The 18029-nt window shown below is 30.6% G+C and overlaps 1 protein-coding gene across 3 annotated transcripts in view; it reads left to right on the top strand.

Moving 5' to 3' along the window:
- The window catches only part of LOC122270362 (speckle-type POZ protein B-like), a 48125-nt gene extending 30096 nt beyond the window's left edge, over nucleotides 1-18029 (top strand). Inside the window, exons 1-2 of one of the 3 annotated variants that reach the window (XR_011636112.1) lie at nucleotides 652-2274; nucleotides 17548-18029. Coding sequence is in view for 1 of the 3 variants with exons in the window: in XM_071177317.1 (XP_071033418.1) it covers nucleotides 4115-5524 (1410 nt within the window). In the remaining 2 variants the exon portion in view is untranslated. Of the gene's footprint in view, nucleotides 1-651; nucleotides 2275-4040; nucleotides 5553-17547 lie in introns of those variants that run through there. The other 2 variants (XM_071177317.1, XR_011636113.1) reach the window with 2 other exon arrangements.

Here is an 18029-nt window from a genome sequence, read left to right on the forward strand (position 1 = left end):
AATAAAGATTTAGTTGTCGCTACATTAGAAAATGAATTTCTTACCAGTGCATTATGCCAAAATGTTTTATATGCAACGAATTGATTAAGTTGAGATTTGTTGAAAAACTTAGTTTTATGTAATAGTTGACCGTATTTCTTTAAAAATGAAAGAAGCAAAAATTATCAAAAGGTAAAAAATAAAGTTTAAGCTGTCAGAGCTATAGTATAAAATCGATTACCTACAGTGCATTACATATTTGTAGTTAAAATGTTCTGTATGCCATCAATTGACATAATTTCCCCCTTCCAAAAATATGTATTCGCGGTGCCCCTGTCAAAAACTGTGACAATTTTAAAAACCCCATCTCTCCCCTTCATGTGTGACATCATTATGAGAGATCTTAAAAATTAAACTATTCCTCCGAATGTAATTATAAACCAGATAGTACTGGTCAAAAGTATTGAAAGTCTTGCGGCCTTGCGGAATTTTGTTTTTAATGTAAATTTGTAAATTTTTCTCCTTTTGTTTTCTACTTACAACTGTAGGCCTCATGCTATACTTTGTGGTGCATGAGGAGTTTTAAGTCGCTTAAATTTAAAAAAAAATATTAAAAAAAATAAATAAAATTTTAAAAAAACCAGATAACAGTTAAAAAAATTATAAAAAACAACTCTTAGAATGGGGATATCTTATCACGTGCATCCTTTACATGATATGAGTAACTACGTCAGCAGATAAGAAGAAATAATCAGTTCACGAGCGGCAAATTTGCGGCAAGAGCAATCTCGCTTAGTTTTATATACATGGAGTGTTTATCACAGAGAAGAACGGTGAATTTTCATATTAAATTTGAATCATGTCGAACAAAACTGAAGGAGTATTTAAGTTGGACTTGAAAATTGGCTACGTCGAGTATATATATAATCTAACGAGTTACTACGAGAAAACCAGTCCCGTAGTTGAGGCTAAAACATTGAAAGGAACTAAATGGTATTTAAGAGTGTACCGATATCAATTATCACTTCCAGGTTGTTTTACGTGTTGTCTATGCAGGCTAAATGACGACGACAAATCTGAAAATATATCAGTAACATATAAATTAGAATTGATTGATATGTATGGAGAGATTTTAAAATCAGTCGTAAAGGAAAATATCACTTTTTCAAAGAGATCTAGCAGTGAAGTTGACAGTTTTCTAGACAGTAATTCCCTGAAACAGTACAGGAATATACCGGAACTCATTTTCCTTCAGTCAATAGTAACTATCCGCTGCAACATAGTTGAAAAAAGCCACAAAAAACTACTAATAATGGAGGAAATTCCGAATGTAATCCATGCACAGTGGAAAATATATATTCTTGGTCCTGAAAATTGGACAAAGAAAGTAAAAGTTCCATTTCATGAATGTACTCACATAGATATTATTATGCATTCTTCCGATGAAAAAATCAACATAAAAATTGAAAAAGTGGATTCGTTACGACCTTATAAAATGAATATTTCAATATTGAGTGATCAAAATCGTAAAATAGATTGTGAGTTGCAAAAAAAAGTCGTCGTAAACCAGATATTTGAGTCTTGGATTGAAAAAAGTCAACTTGTGGACAAATCACGCTTTCACTTACCGTATTCGTTCACTCTGGTATGCTCCATTACTTCTTCAGATGGAAATTCTGATTCAAGCGCTGAGCATTGGAAGCACGATGATTCTTTTCCAAATTCAAATTCTTTTCCGTTAACTCTGCAAAAAGATCTTAAGAAAATGTTATTAAACGACAAGCATAGCGACGTAAAATTGAAGACGCATGATAAAATCATTGCTGCTCACAAAGGCTTGCTGTCAGCCCGATCTCCCGTGTTCTCCACCATGTTCGATCAAGATATGTTGGAAACTCAGACTGGCGTAGTTGATATTCCAGATGCAGAAAGTAATACTCTGCAATCATTTTTAGAATTTCTGTATACTGACACGATAACCGTTACCGATTGCGAGGAAGTTTTGAAGCTGATGTTAGTGGCAGATAAATATCAAGTTGACGAACTGAAAGAACGATGTTCACAAATACTGTTCACAAAATTGAGCGTGGAAAACATTTGCCATGTAATTTCTGTTGCTGAAATGGTAAATCATCCAGAACTAAAACGTTTTGCATTCGATTTCATAAGAGCAAATAAACGAGAAATAATTTCATCCTCTGTTTAGTCAGACTGGATGAAAAAGAATATGGAATTGGCTAACGAAATTTTAATGAAAATGATTGCTGATTAAAACCAAAACAACTTTTTATGAAAGTGAGTTACTTATTTTTTATAAATTTATATCATTTCTAAGGCTTTCTTTTTTTACTTATCAAGACCATTTTATTTTTAAAATCAGCAATTAAATTGTTTTTATTAAAATATAGATGACGCTATAATACAGCACACATTACTATCATATTTGACATATGACTTTCCAGGGTGGGTCTAGGACTTTCTCTGAATATTTCTCTAAGGCAGCCTTCTGTTTGACCTGGACTGTCAATCTTTTCTTCCAATCACTTTAAAATCTGATACCACAGAATCGAGCCACAATAGTTTTGGCCTTCTTCTTTTCGATTAGTAAAAAACTTCTTTTAATCCATTCTTTCTGATAATATCAAAAGTAAATTTAATTTTTCTATTTTATTTTAATATTCTTGATTATATCTGGCACTTTAAAAATATTTATAAATTTCTGAGTTAAAATGTTTTCGTCAGAGGCCATCTTATTTAAATAATTAGCCACACAAAAAAAAACTTCTTCAGAACCTTATTCTTCAAAAACTGCTTTTTTTTTCTCCATTTTTAGTTAGAGGCCAGTTATTTGAATCATAAATAAAACTAGTCTGATGGTCTGTTTTATGGATTAGGAACTTTTTTTCTGGATAGAAGAAGAGTTTTCAATAAAAGCGTTTTATTGATCAATGAAAACAGCATACTTAAGTGCTTTTGGGAAGATTTATTGACCATATAGTTTAGTAAACGTATGAAATTCAGAGTGTATTATAAAATTCATTGTTAACAGTGAAGTAAAACATTGCTTGTTAATAGTATATTATAAAATTAATTGTTAATAGTGTATAATATGTTCGCAGTTGAATTCTTAATGTACAACAAATTGATCTAGTTGCGATTACTTGAAAAATATGGTTTCATGTAATATATTTGCGCTATTCTTAAAAAAAGCAAAAGATATAAAGATATCAACAAAAATGTAAAAAAAATAAAGATTTAGTTGTCGTTACATTATAAAATGAATTTCTTACCAGTGCCTTATATGTTTGTAGCCAAAATGTTTTACATGCAACAAATTGATTAAGTTGAGATTTGTTGAAAAACATGGTTTTAAGTAATAGTTGACCGTATTTCTTTAAAAATAAAAAAATCTAAAATTAACAAAAGGTAAAAAATAAAGTTTTAGCTGACAGAGCTATATTATAAAATCGATTACCTACAGTATATTATATATTTGTAGATAAAATTAACCAAGTTGCCATTTGTTGAAAAAAAAAGATTTGTTTTTAAATAAAATTTTACTGTATTTTTTTAAATAAAAAAATTTAAAAATAAATATGAAAAAAGCAAAAGAGCAAAACTGTTTTCGCTATCATACCATAAAGTATAATTTTTTAAACTTTTTTTAAAAAAGGTTCACGTATTCAATTATTAACCAATTCATGAAAACGAACGAAACCAATTCTTATCTCTAGTCTGCATTAAGATAGCATTCATTTTTTACGCTTTGAAAGATAATAAATTCTATTGTTTTTCCAAAATATAAATTGATAATTGTTGAGTCTTGAATTCCCTTGAATAATTATTGAACCTTCCATGTTTCGTAAAAAATTATTTAGTATTTGAAATTCGTCAATTCAACGTCCTTCGGAGGAAGTCACTTGATAAATATTTAAAAAAATCTCAAAATGTTGATAACTTATCACGTGCATATGTCACATGATAGTAGCAACTGCATCACCAGAAAGAGAAGAGGTAATCAGTTCATGAAAGGCTGATATTTGGTACGAATTATATATGTTGTCGTTTAAGGAATAAAAAGTACTTATTTCAGGCTTCAAACACTGTAAATTTTTAAATTATTAAGGTTTTAATCATGTCTAACGAAACTGAAGGAGTGTTTACGTTCACTTGGGAAATCGGTAACCTCATTGATTTAATAAATACAATGGGTGATTATCAGAAAACGAGTTCCATAGTTGAGGCTGAAACATTGAAAGGAACTAAATGGTATTTAAGAGTGTACAGATATCAATCATCATTTCGAGGTTGTTTTACGTGCTGTCTATGCAGGCAAAATGACGATGAAAAATCTGAAAATATATCAGTAACATATAAATTAGAACTGATTGATAGAGGTGGGAAGATTTTTAAATCAGTCGTGAAAGAAAATATCACTTTTTCAAAAAGATCTTACAGTGAAGTTTACAGTTTTCTAGATAGAAATTCTTTGACTCAGTATAGGGAAATGATGGAACTCTCTCGTCCGACATTAACTGTCCGCTACCACATAATTGACCCAAGCTACAAAAAACAAAAAATGACGGTGGAAATTCCGACTGTGATCCATACACAGTGGAAAATAAATATTCCTGGTCCTGAAAATTGGACGAAGAAAGTAAAAGTTCCATTTCATGAATGTACTCATATAGATATTATTATTATGCAAGCTTCCCATGAAAGAATCAACATAAAAATTGAGAACGTGGATTTGTTACATCCTTATAAACTGAAAATCGCAATATTGAGTGATGAAAATCGAAAAATAGATTGTGAATTGCCAAAAAAAGCTGTCGAAAACCAGAAATTTGAGACTTGGATAGAAAAAAGTCAACTTGTGGACAAATCACGCTTTCACTTACCGTATTCGTTCACTTTGGTGTGTACCATTATAACTTCTGGTGGAAATTTGGATTCAAGAGCTGCGAATTCGACGCAGGATGATTCTTTTCCATGTTCAATGGTTTCTCTTTTACCTCTGCAAGAAGATCTCAAAGAAATGCTATTGAATGACAAGCATAGCGACGTTAAACTGCGATCACATGGCATGGTCATACCGGCTCACAAAGGCTTGCTGTCAGTCCGATCTCCCGTGTTCTCCACCATGTTCGATCAAGATATGCTGGAAACTCAGACTGGCGTTGTTGATATTCCTGATGTAGAAAGTGAAACTCTGCAATCATTTTTAGAGTTTCTGTACACTGATACGATTACCAACATTGATTATGAGAAATTGTTGAAACTGATGTTTGTGGCTGAAAAATATCAAGTGGATTACTTGAAAAAACGATGCTCAGTAATACTGATGTCCAAACTGTCGTTGGAGAACGTCTGTGAAGTGGTTTCTGTTTCTGATGTGGTCAATCAACCGAATTTGAAATTGTGTGCAATTAATTTTATAAAGGAAAACAAAAAGAAGATTATTTCCTCACCTGTTTGGTCAGAGTGGGTGGGAAAGAACATGAAATTAGCCATTGAAATTTTGTCGAAGTTGATTGATGTTTGAACCGAAACGCAATGCAAATTTCACTAAAGTGAGTCATTTTTCAATTATAAAATATGTAATGCTTCGTAATTTTAAAAAAATTTAACTGAAATTTGTATACTGGGGACTTACAGGGTATATAAATTAAAATAGTATTTACAATGTTTGTTATTAATGTTAATTTTATAATTACGCTGTTCATTTTAACAATTCATATTTGAAAATCAGTTATCATCTCACGCCTAATCTTAGTAGTATCTCTATACTAGTCCTGAAAATAAGCACTTGGTGATTTAACAAAAAAATGCGACTTAAATAAACATTAGGGCTCTTTCCTAAAAATCATTTAATGATACAATAGTCACAATGTAGAAAGAGACTCTGTAAAACCGAGTTTTCATTAAAATGTCTCCTCTCATTATTTATATATACATATCTTTCAGAATCCATTAATTTGGGGGATGGGGGAGATTTAAGTGGAAAAGGCGCTATTAACAATTTACAAGGTTGTAGCTTATAAGTTAAACGTATTTCACCTCCCCAAATATTTTTGCATAAAGTTCTTCAGTATGTTAGTATTTTAAGGTCAATTTTGTCACATATTTGTATTTTTGCAACTTTTATTATACTATTATTTCACTTATATTATTATATAATGGTATTATTACATACTGTATTATTTATTTCTTAACGTTTTATGGCCGTATATTTCTTCTAATGCATATTTTTTTTCAAAAGATACTTTAATCCAAGCGAAAAAAAGTTTGCAATAAGTGGTTTAAAGTGCAAAGGACCTATCAATTCACAGACTCATTTATTTTGAAGAAAAAAATGACTGCCAAGTTAGAGTTTACCTGCCACTGGTTACTAACTAAAAATTTAAATTTTCTAGTCTACTCTATCGTATATCGAGTATTTAAAATTGCATAAATCAGCTGTTTCGAAGAGGGGTTTTATATCCTTTATTCTTCGTTAATCTGCCTTAAACTCTAATATATAATATGATAGCTTGCACTAATTTAAATTTGTAACGACAATTTATTTACGTTGAAATTGATTTTTCAGAGTTAAAAAAGAGTTCGAACGAAAAAATTGCTTTTATATCATCATGTTAAATTTGAATCTGAACGAGTGTATGTTCCAGTTACAAATTAACATCAAAACTTTTATTATTGACTGTCCTTTTTAAAACTCAAGTGAATAAAATTCAACTTGTAATATGAAAATTATGGTTATTTTATATCCGGGTTACGTAATAAAATTAATTCGTTTTTTGGCTTTCAGAGTTAAATTATGATATTACTAACTTTAAACCTAATATAAGCGAATTTTTATTTTAATAAAATTCAATAATTACTGTCTACATAGTATACAGTTATATACATATAAAAAGTTAAATTTTTAGGCTTAAAATAATCTATTATCAATGATATCAAAATATTATAATGATAGTTATATAGCTTGAGATTGTTATGGTTTATATACAGATTTTTTTTTAATTATGTTATTTAAATTTAAATATGATGATTAGAGGTTTGTCATAATTGGTTTATCTGTAATATCTTCGCAGTGGTATTTTTTAAGATGCTGAAAATTTCACACGAAATATTATCATATAATATCTCAAATGCAAATTTGAATTATCTTTACCAGCAGTTTTAAGTTATGAGAAAATTAACATATGTACCGTTACCCCTTTGGCTGTGATCTCAAAATTTAAATTTATTAACGGTTACCCAGGTTATTTAGTAGACAAATATCTAATGAATTACAGAAAACTTTCAACATTTAAAACTCATTTTTATTGCACCTCTAAATCTTCAAAAACATAATTTCACACATTTCCAAATGTTAACATGGGAATAAATATTTATACATTAATTAAAACAAAAATGCAACCTTAAAACACTCAAGCATAACCTTCAATTTCTACAGTTCAAAAAAGAAATTTATAAAATAAAAACTGCATTTAACCTTACTAAAAACACAGACTTGGTTTATGATATCTACAAATCACACTTAAATACTGATTGTTCTCCTACACAAAAAAAACACCATAACAGTTCTGAATTTACGGTAAATGATTCCTCGAAAATGTTAACGAAATAAAATCTAAAGTTTTATAAGTACCCTACGGAATTTACTGCTTTCACTCTGGAACCGCCCACCGGAAAGGTAGATGAACTCATGGACAAACTCCTCGGCTAGGATCTCGAAATTTCTCCAGCTATTCTAATTTCAAGCGACTTAGGCATGTAGAAGGGGGACACCGGACGTCCAGCATAGATTCCTTCGGACTTGGCCCATCGTCTCAAAGATATCGGCTTTTGGCTTATCCCGGTAGTCCTTCCCGCTAGAGACTTCAGTTTAGCTTTCCCTAAGGTTACGATCCACCATCTCCGAGATACTGTCACGAACCACTCCTTCAGCGGACAAACTCCGTATCCCCAGGATACTGCTCTGGTCAACTGCTTACTACTGGTACTGCCTTTTAGCCACATTCGTCGCTTCTCTTTTATCCTCCCTTCAACAAGGCGAAAGAATCTAGACTGACCTGTTTACCACGTCCAGAGTCATCCCGCATCCGGCGGACGTCAGAACCAAAAAAAAAGGTCCCTGAGAAAAACCGTCATAAATCCACCAATACCCTATACAAGTTATAATACCATCCTCAATAAATATTAATAAATTTAGTTACATAGATTTCACCCCAAAAATCCCATTTTCAAAGACTAATTCAAAATTTCTAAAGAAAATATCATTATTATGATTGCATTTAAACTTTACCATAGTGGTGCCATCTACAGACAAATAACCTATCTTTAAAAGTATTGAAAAAAAAAACCTATAATAAATTTCAATTTATTACACATAGTGAACTTAAAATCTTCTGCAAATACTGAATTAAAACAAGTTTCATTGATCTCAGTGAAATGTACACTGATAATAATGATATATTAAAATCAGATGAATAGAATGAAGATTTTCTAAACTAAAAAATGTAAGTAGGTAAAAAAAAGCACATTAAGTGATAAACAGTTTATTAATTCTCAAATCTAATTACTTTTGGTATTATTGTAACTATAATTATTTTGGTGAGCAGAGCGAATCAATACTATAGGTATCTGTTTTTAACCCTGTTGTAAGCCCACTCGACTGGTACAGAAATTTTAGTTAATAATTATATACCCTATCTGTAATTAAATTATAGTAATTATAGCTTATAAGCTGACACTTAATACGTAACTTCTTTTTTCCTTTAATTGTCCTTTTCATTAATTTTATAACGTTTGGAAAAAAATTTATAGAAGGTGTGTGGGTTAGAGTTTGGTTTTACAAATCTGCGTTTCTTGTTTTACATCAAATTAATACCACTGCATCTTCCTTTTAGATAACTTTCAATAATGTTATGAATGTATTGTTTTTCTTATTGACTTCGCATTGAAAAAATACACTTTCTTGGGGCATTTTTTAATATATGAATAGAAATATTAGAAATATTTTTCAATTCCTAACAATCATGCTTATCCTCAATCGTAAGTTTACACAAAACTTAAAAGCATCTATGCTAAGATTAACTATGTAATTATTCTACAAGGTGCATTCTTAAAGTAAGTTTCCCTATTTTTTTAAAAAAAGAACTCACATTTTCAAGAACATATTTATTGTTGTTTTAAATACAACAATGTTTCAGCTATTTTTCAACATAGCCACCACCAGAATTGAGACACTTGTCGTATCGTGGGATCAACTTTTGCATCCGTCTATCGTAGAACTCTGCCGCATGTGAATGGAACCAGCGTGTGCCGAAAAACCTGACACCCAAACACAAAATTCAACGCTTTGGACGCTGTCGGTACGGAAAGTGAAGTGCACTGTGTTCTGGGACAGGAAGGGTATTCTGCTCATTGACTTCCATCCACATGGAGAATCAGTAAACGTTGACCGCTGCTGTGAAACACTGCGGAAATTGCGGCGTGCCATTCAAAACAAGAGGCGTGGAATACTTACTGCAGGTCTTGTGCTCCTACTCCATGACAATGATCTTGCTCCCAGCGATTTTCACGTTTTCTTACACCTCAAGAAATTCCTGTGCTCCGATGTGTGTTTTGGCTACGACGAAGAGATGAAGACGTCTGTCACACGCTGGTTCCGTTCACAGGCGACAGAGAGCTACAATAGAGGGATACAAAATTTGATCTCATGATACGACAAGTGTCTCAATTCAGGTGGTGGATATGTTGAAAAATAGCTGAAACATTGCTGTACTTGTTGCCAATAAATATGTTCCTGAAAGTGGGGGTTCTTTACTTTAAAAAAATAGGGATGTTTACTTTCTGGATGCGCCACGTATACATTTGGGTGCTAACATCTTGAAAAAAATCGCACTTTCACAAATACCACTCAAACGTTTAGAATAAGATATTCTTCGTGCTTTATAATATCAGTAAGCCAAATTAATTATGAATGACATTTGATTGCTTTTGATTTGAATGACCTTAAATTGACATTTGATTGCTATCCCTAAGAGAAAAATTAGTTTTTCACAGATATAACGCAAATTTTTCAGAGTTGAAAGTAGCCCCCCTCCATGCTTCAAATTATCCGAGAACCATATTTCATTGAAATGACATATTAAGTGCTAGCCCTAATAAAAATTCGTTTTCACGCATACCACTCGAATTTTTCATAGTAAAATGCTCTGATGGCAAAAGTGGCCTTCCTCATGCTTCAAAATATCAGTGAATCAATTTTCATTCACTAATAATATAGATAAATGGTAAGATATAAGGCATGATCACGCACCCGTAACAAACAGACAAACAGCACTTTTAAAAGCTGTGCGTTTTGAAATTGAATGATATTATAGTGTTAAACCATGATCCCTTCTAAATTTTCTGCAACCTAATATGGTGCTTCGTAAAATCACATTTTTTTATTTAGGTTTATCCACTTTTTACTGTAGATAAACCTGAACGGAAAGGGAGCTCAATTGAACACCTTATTAATGAATATGGCATTACGAACGGACTGTGTCTGGTTCTATAATCGAATTCAAAAGCGTCACGACCAATTATTTCTCTACAGTAAACTAGACCGAAAGCGTTACAACCGGACCTGATCCAGTTATTGTCTGAAGACGTAAACAGACTGAGCTGAAAAATGTTAGAATCTTCTTTAGAAGAGGAAGCTAATTAAAACCTTAAAGAGGGAACTTGAGGACCGCGCTTAATCTTTTAAGATAATAACATCGTATTGTGGTTCTATATACAGACATTATAACTCAACGTTAAACTTGTTTCTTCTAGTATAGCTGATATAACCCAGGGATTCTCTGAAGGTATTCCGCGGAAAAGGCAGTTCGTTAGTTTTTTTTAAACTTGTAATAGGTTTATATCCAAGCAATAAGAGTTTTTTTTTTAATATTTTGGTTAGGTTATTGAAATTAATTAAGTAAAATTTCAATAAAAAAAGGCGAATTTTGAAATAGATATACATATTTTTCCATTAACAATATACTGAATAAATTGCTGAAAAAATATGTATTTGCGACTGATTACATCAGTATTTCTCATCGAATATTAAAATTTTAAAAAAATCGAAAGTCAAAAATCAAAAAATCAAAAGAAATTTGTTTTTCATTGATAGGCATTCACCCAGTTTATAACAGTTCTTTTTCAAAGACTGTAATTCAGCTCATTTTACTCAATTTGATTTATGCGTGAGCCAAATACTACAAGCATTTCCTTTTGTCAAAGAAAAAGATTTCTTAGCTGAAAAAAAGAAATTAAAACCACTAAATTAAGCAACTTATCATAGTTTAAAAATATTAATCTAAATCTTTTCGGCAATGAAGCTTTATTCAAAGAAAACCAGGAAGAAAAAAAAGATTTAAAAGGAAATCACAAAATCTTGTAATTCTTTATCTTATACATCACATGAGGATGGAAAATAAAACGCAAAAAAATAGAATTACAGCACAAAAACGATTGCTACTTTTCTTCTATTGATAAATAGTTATAAATTCTAGACTTTGAACATGAGGAGTTTTTGAAAGATTATTTATTTTATCGTCGTTATTTCCGGACTCTCATTCCATTGGTATTGAATGATTTAAAGTATTTATTTTATGTTACATGTGACTGCAGAAGAGTTTTCGTTTTCCAAATGAACGAACAGTAATCAGTTACTCCTATTAAGGGTTTTTGGAACAGTTATCGATTCAGTTGCTAATTTCATTCATTTCGATTAGAAGACTGCTAAAAAACGATCCTCATACAGTTTATGTTGAGAGTGAGAGAAAAAGCTTCTCTGACTACCTGGTGTGCTATCAGTAGTCAGTTACTACGATTAAGAACTTTAAAACCTATCAAAAACTATCGATTCTGTTATTAATTTCGATTCCAGAGATTTTTAAAGGAGAATCCTCATTTAATTTGCGCTCCTTGTAACTAAAAGAGTGTTCCATACGATTCCATAACTTTTTAAAAGAAAATCTCTAGTTAATTTTTGTTTCCTGTGACTGAAGGAGTGTTCCAATCGATTCCATATGTTTGACTGAAGGAGTGTTCCATACGATTCCATAGCTTCTTAAAAGAAAATCCCCATTTAATCTGTGGTTTGCGTGACTAAAGGACTGTTCCATACGATTCCATAGGTTTTTTTTTAAAAAAATCCTCATTTTTAAAAGGAAATCACCACTTAATTTGTGTTCCGCGTGACTGAAGGAGTGTTACAAACGATTCTATAGCTTTTTAAAAGAAAATCACCGTTTAATTTGTGTTCCACGTGACTGAAAGAGTGTTCTATACAATTCCATAGATTCTTAAAAGAAAATTCCCATTTAATTTGTGTTCCACGTGACTGAAGGAGTGTTCTATACAATTCCATAGATTCTTAAAAGAAAATTCCCATTTAATTTGTGTTCCACGTGACTGAAAGAGTGTTCTATACAATTCCATAGATTGTAAAAAGAAAATTCCCATTTAATTTGTGTTCCACGTGACTGAAGGAGTGTTCCATAAAATTCCAGAGGTTTTTGAGAGAAAATATCCATTTAATTTGTGGTTTGCTTGACTGAAGGTATGTTCCATACAAATCCAGAGGTTTTTAAAAGAAAATATCCATTTAATTTGTGTTCCGTGTGACTGAAGGAGTGTTTCATATGATTCCATAGCTTTTCAAAAGAAAATCCTCATTTAATCTGTTCCGTGTGATAGAACGGGAGTTTTCGTTCATTAGATGTGTCAGTTAAAGGAATAGATATATCGATGAGTAGAGATAACTGATTTTTATCGACTCAATAACTAATTACATCAACTTATAATCAATATCAGATTAACATATATTAGAATCCTTTTTTCTAAATTATGGCTAACAAGACTAAAGGAGTATTCACGTTTATTTGGACTATTGACAGTACACAATTACTTATATTAAAGAGTGCAAGAGCTATTGAGAGTCCTATTGCTGAGGATGATATAGTGCAAGGAAACAAATGGTCTTTAAAAATGTGCAGGAGATCCCCTCTGTCAGATCATATCAATATTCACTTGGAGAGATATAATTTGGACGAATCTGTAAAAGATGTATCGGTTTCATTGAGGTTAGAAGTTGTTAATTCGGATGGGACTGCCTTCAAAATTGCAAAAGAATCATATACATTTTCGAAACTCTCATCACCTGCTATCGATTTTTTTTATTTCGGATAAGAATTTTTTCTCATATCTAGGAAAAAGAATGGAAAAAATTGGTGCGAGAGACAAATTGATGCTGCGTTGTCATATAACTCACGAAGAAGAGCATACTTGCAGCAATCATGCAGCCATTCAAACACAGATGTGCTCCTTCAAATGGAAAATAAATATTCCTGAACTTTCGAGTTTTTCAGAGAAATTAAAAGTTTCCCCTCAAGAAAATATTCATTTCGACATAATGATATCCGAATCCAGTGAAAGAATTTACATAACAATTGAAGGGGATTTTAATTTGTATGAGCTGAAAATAATGGTGCTAGATGATAAAGAAGTGGAAATCGACATTAAGGATCCAAAATATATACTCGAGTCCACTCAAAGATTTGAGACTTGGATAGAAAAGTGGAAAACTACAGCTCATTCATGTTCTCATTTAGCTTATTCGTTCAATCTAATATGCGTTATTTCTGCTTACAGTGGAGTTTTGAAATCGATGGAAAGTGCTTCGTTTGATGATCATGGTGATAAATATGCCCTGAGAAAAATGACTTCATCATCGATGCAACAAGATTTAAAAAATATGTTATTAAGTGAAACACATACCGACGTGAAATTACGGGTTGGTGACCACTTTTTACCAGCCCACAAATGCTTGCTGTCGGCCCGATCTCCTGTGTTCGCCACCATGTAAGATCAAGATATGTTGGAAACTCAGACTGGCGTTGTTGATATTCCAGACGTAGAAAGTGAAACTCTGCATCAATTTTTAGAGTTTCTGTATACTGACACTATCACCAATACTGATTGCGAGAAAATTTTGAAACTGTTATTAGTGGCTGATAAATATCAAGTGAATAACCTAACAGGACGGTGCTCACAAATATTGATTATAAAATTGTCCGTGGAAAACATTTGTGAAATAGTTTCTTTTGCCGACATGTTCAATCAACCAAATGTGAAACTATTTGCAATCAGTTTTCTAAAAGCAAACAAAAAAGAAATAATGTCGTCCCTTGTTTGGTCAGAATTGATATAAAAGAACACGAAATTGGCTAATGAAATTTTATCGAAAATGATTATTGATTAAACTAAACAACAATGTGGATACAAACGTTTCTTTCACAAAGCTGTGGTTAGTAACTTGGTTATTCTTTTCGATGTAAACAAAGTGTATTTTTTATTTCTATTCGAGAACTATTCGATTTCTATTTTTTGATTATATTCGAGGTGTAAAGAAAAGTTCTTTCTTCTCTTTACTGGATAGTAACTACAGAACAAAGGAATTTATCAAGAAAATTTCGTGAAAGTCTCTCACACATGATATGACATGAAAATCTGTTAGACCATTATACGGGTCATTCTCACTGAAAAGGTATAAATAGACTAAAAAAAATCTTAAATTAAAGTAATTAAAAAAGTAATAAAAATTGTATAAATGCCTTTATTTTTGTTATATGTCCTTATAATAATGGTCAAGTTTTCTATTTTATTTTTTACAAGATTTAAAATATTTTAAATTCTGCATTGTCCACGGAGGAGATGTAATAGTCAACGGAGGAGACATTTTATGTTATAAAATATAAAATGTCAATGAAGACTAATTCATTAATTATTGGGCATAACTGATATGAGTTTAACATTAATAAGTAAATAATAAAATATTTCATTATTAGAGATAGAGCTACTTCCGATTAATCATGCTGCTATGAAAGGAAACATCCATTTTTAACCTAGGTGTACAATTTCTTAAGTAACTCTTACTGAATATTAATAAATTAAAATGAACTATTGAAATAAAAGTTCAGACTACACATGAAAGTTGAGTGTTGAGGGTACTCTTTTGTGACCATTTTATGCAAGTTAAACATACTGTCATCCAAATAACGTTTTTGTTTCTTCTCTTTTCTTCTTGTTATTGTTTCTTTTTTCCCTGGACACAAACGGCTTGCTCTCTCAATTTATAGAAATTTAAGTACATTTAATCCCGATTTTCCTGTTAAATTTTTTTCTGATACAAATTTTAAAGTTTCTTGCTCTTTTTTTTTCTTTTTTTTTTTACTTTCTTCAAACAATATAGGGTTTTCTTTTAATATCTGTCTAGCTTGTTTCATGCTAAGTGTTTTCTGTTCCCTTCTCTTTTGCATTCGAACATTTGATTGCTTTCTTTTCTTAAATTTTGGTTTTGCAATTTATTCCTAAAATTTGAAAAGAAAAAAAATGTTAAACATCACAGAAATTATTTAGAAAAATTGCCAATATTTACTTCTCCGATAAGAAAAAGTTAAACCTAATTGATTTTCTTTAAAAAAAGAAACAAATTAACGCATTGGTTCCATTTTAAAAAATATCAATTAAAAGAAAATAGTTTTTTAATTATTAAAATTGTATTATGGTTATCTAACACATTGTCTCTTACATTGACTGTGTCTTCTCCTCCGTGGACTTGTTATGTCCACGCAAGGGACGTCCACGGAGGAGACAAAAACTAGTTCTTGAATTTTTCTGATTTTTAATTTTAAAGTTACAAGAATGGGGCAGTTCTTTTTGCTAAATATACTATTTTTGCAATCTAAAATTCTTCGATCAAAAATAAAATAATTTTCTCTTACCTTCTTTATGATGTCCACGGAGTATATGGTGAGAACTTTGCCGAACCCCAGTTGAACACAACAATCCAAAACTGACACCAAAGAGAACAAAAACAACTGATATTTAGCATTTGAAAATGGAATGGTTACCCCTCCCACCAGCTGTCTTATAGGGATTTCGCATATGCTGCCCTTTATTGCATATTTACAGAACTATATTAATTGTCCACGGAGGGAGACATCATTTTTGATGGATAAAGTTTACTAATAATTTATTTTATAAAAATAATTTTTTTAAAGTATTAAATAAAAAGTTACTATAAACATTTAATTAGGTAAAACTACAAAAATCATTAAAATAACATTTAAATTCTTTAACAGGCATTAAAAATTATTTTGTGCCACAGACGTTGGGACGTCCATGGAGGGGATTTTGAAGTCATGTTTATTAAAGAATAAGAATGAAATATTAAATACATTTAGCAGAAATGCATATGATTTGTTAGTTAAGAACTTCACGAAAAATGATAGAGAAAAATATCAAGAAATCTGCTGTATTTCCTAATATTTATTACTCAGGGACTTAAAAAATCACCTTTCCGTGAGAATGTTCCATACATTAAATTTTAGAGGGGAAAATTAATTTTTACTTTTAAAAAGATTCATTTTTTTAAAAAAAATTCTTAAATTATCAATTTACAGATCTACTTTTTTCAACTAAGCCTGATCTACACAGTGAAAAACTATAATTTAGTACATTATTTTAAACAGGCAAGATAACGACAGTTGGTGGAAATTATGAAAAAAGCAGATTATAAATTTTTAGAACTTCTGCACATGGCTCTGACTGTAAAGGAAATTAAGAAATAATAGTGCTTTGATTGCTGAATAATGCTTTATTGTTCTTTGACTTGAACAATGGAGACAAAATCACTTTGTACTAAATTTTATTTTAAAATACTACTCTAAATTTCTTTATATTTTACTACACAAATGCAATTTCAATTTCTATTAAATTATACAGTTTGTCTTTGCTGTACGCTCATTGTATATTTTTATACGTTTTTAGTAATATTACATATTTTATAAGCTTTATATATTTTTATTTCCCTGTCAAAAATGAAATCAAAAATATATATAGATAAGGGGTCCAAATTAGATTTGGACAAAAAGTGAGGAGTGTGAACAATATTAATGAAAAATATTGTGTTGTGAGTGATGTAGATTGAAGTAGATGACGAAAACGGGATCATAATCACAAACTGTTAATAAAAAACATGAAATCTCTTATGATTACTGGGGAAAACAGAGAGGAGTTAAGAAAGGTGATTATTAGAAACACATCAAGATTCATCAAGCAAACAAACTGTTTGTAAAAAACACGAAATCACCTTCTCAACTCCTCTCTGTTTTCCCCACTAAACATATGAGATTTCATGCTTATTTTTTCATACAATATTTAATATGCATTCGAAACGAATGCATCTTAAAATACATTTTGTAATAATTCATTTTGTATTATAATAGATTTAACTCAACTACTGATGGATTAACTTAATGAATTTTCGTCTCCTCAATAAATTAAGATTTTTGTGTACTTAATACTAAAAGTGTCAGAAGTTTTTTATAATAGGTTTTTTCTTGTACTTAACTGAACTAGTATCACTTTGTAACTGATACCAAAGAATTGGTACCTACCCATTTCTAGTCTTAAAATTATAAAGGAAGTAACTCATTTATAAAATCATATCTTTTTCAGGGAAAGATTCTTGAAATTATGCAAAAGAGCTGGCTTGGCGCAGATTGTGAAATTGGCACTATTTCTGCAATATTGAAAATTTTACTCATGTATTTTTCAAACTGTTCGATGAAAATACATTTGTATATTTTTTTGTTGTATAATTTGAACTCTTATAACAGAATTTAATTTTGATCTTTATTTTCTTATGCTTACTTCAAAATATTAAGGAACGAAGTTATCTTTTTATGGAGCTAATTTAAAGTTATATTTCTTACCTCTTTCACTTACAATTTCTCCAAAAATAAAATAAATATACAAACAATTTCCATACAGTATTTTGTGATTTGAATTTAATTTTATCTGATGTTATTAAAGTATCTAAGTAGCATATCTCGTAACTGTAAGATATGCACATGCACTTGAGTTTCGAAAAATATTTTTAAACATAAATAATTTTCAAGTTTCATCACAAATAAAATTTCTTAATTCCTTTTTCCATT

The sequence above is a fragment of the Parasteatoda tepidariorum genome, chromosome 2 (assembly GCF_043381705.1).
Source record: "Parasteatoda tepidariorum isolate YZ-2023 chromosome 2, CAS_Ptep_4.0, whole genome shotgun sequence".
Taxonomy (NCBI): Eukaryota; Metazoa; Arthropoda; class Arachnida; order Araneae; family Theridiidae; genus Parasteatoda; species Parasteatoda tepidariorum.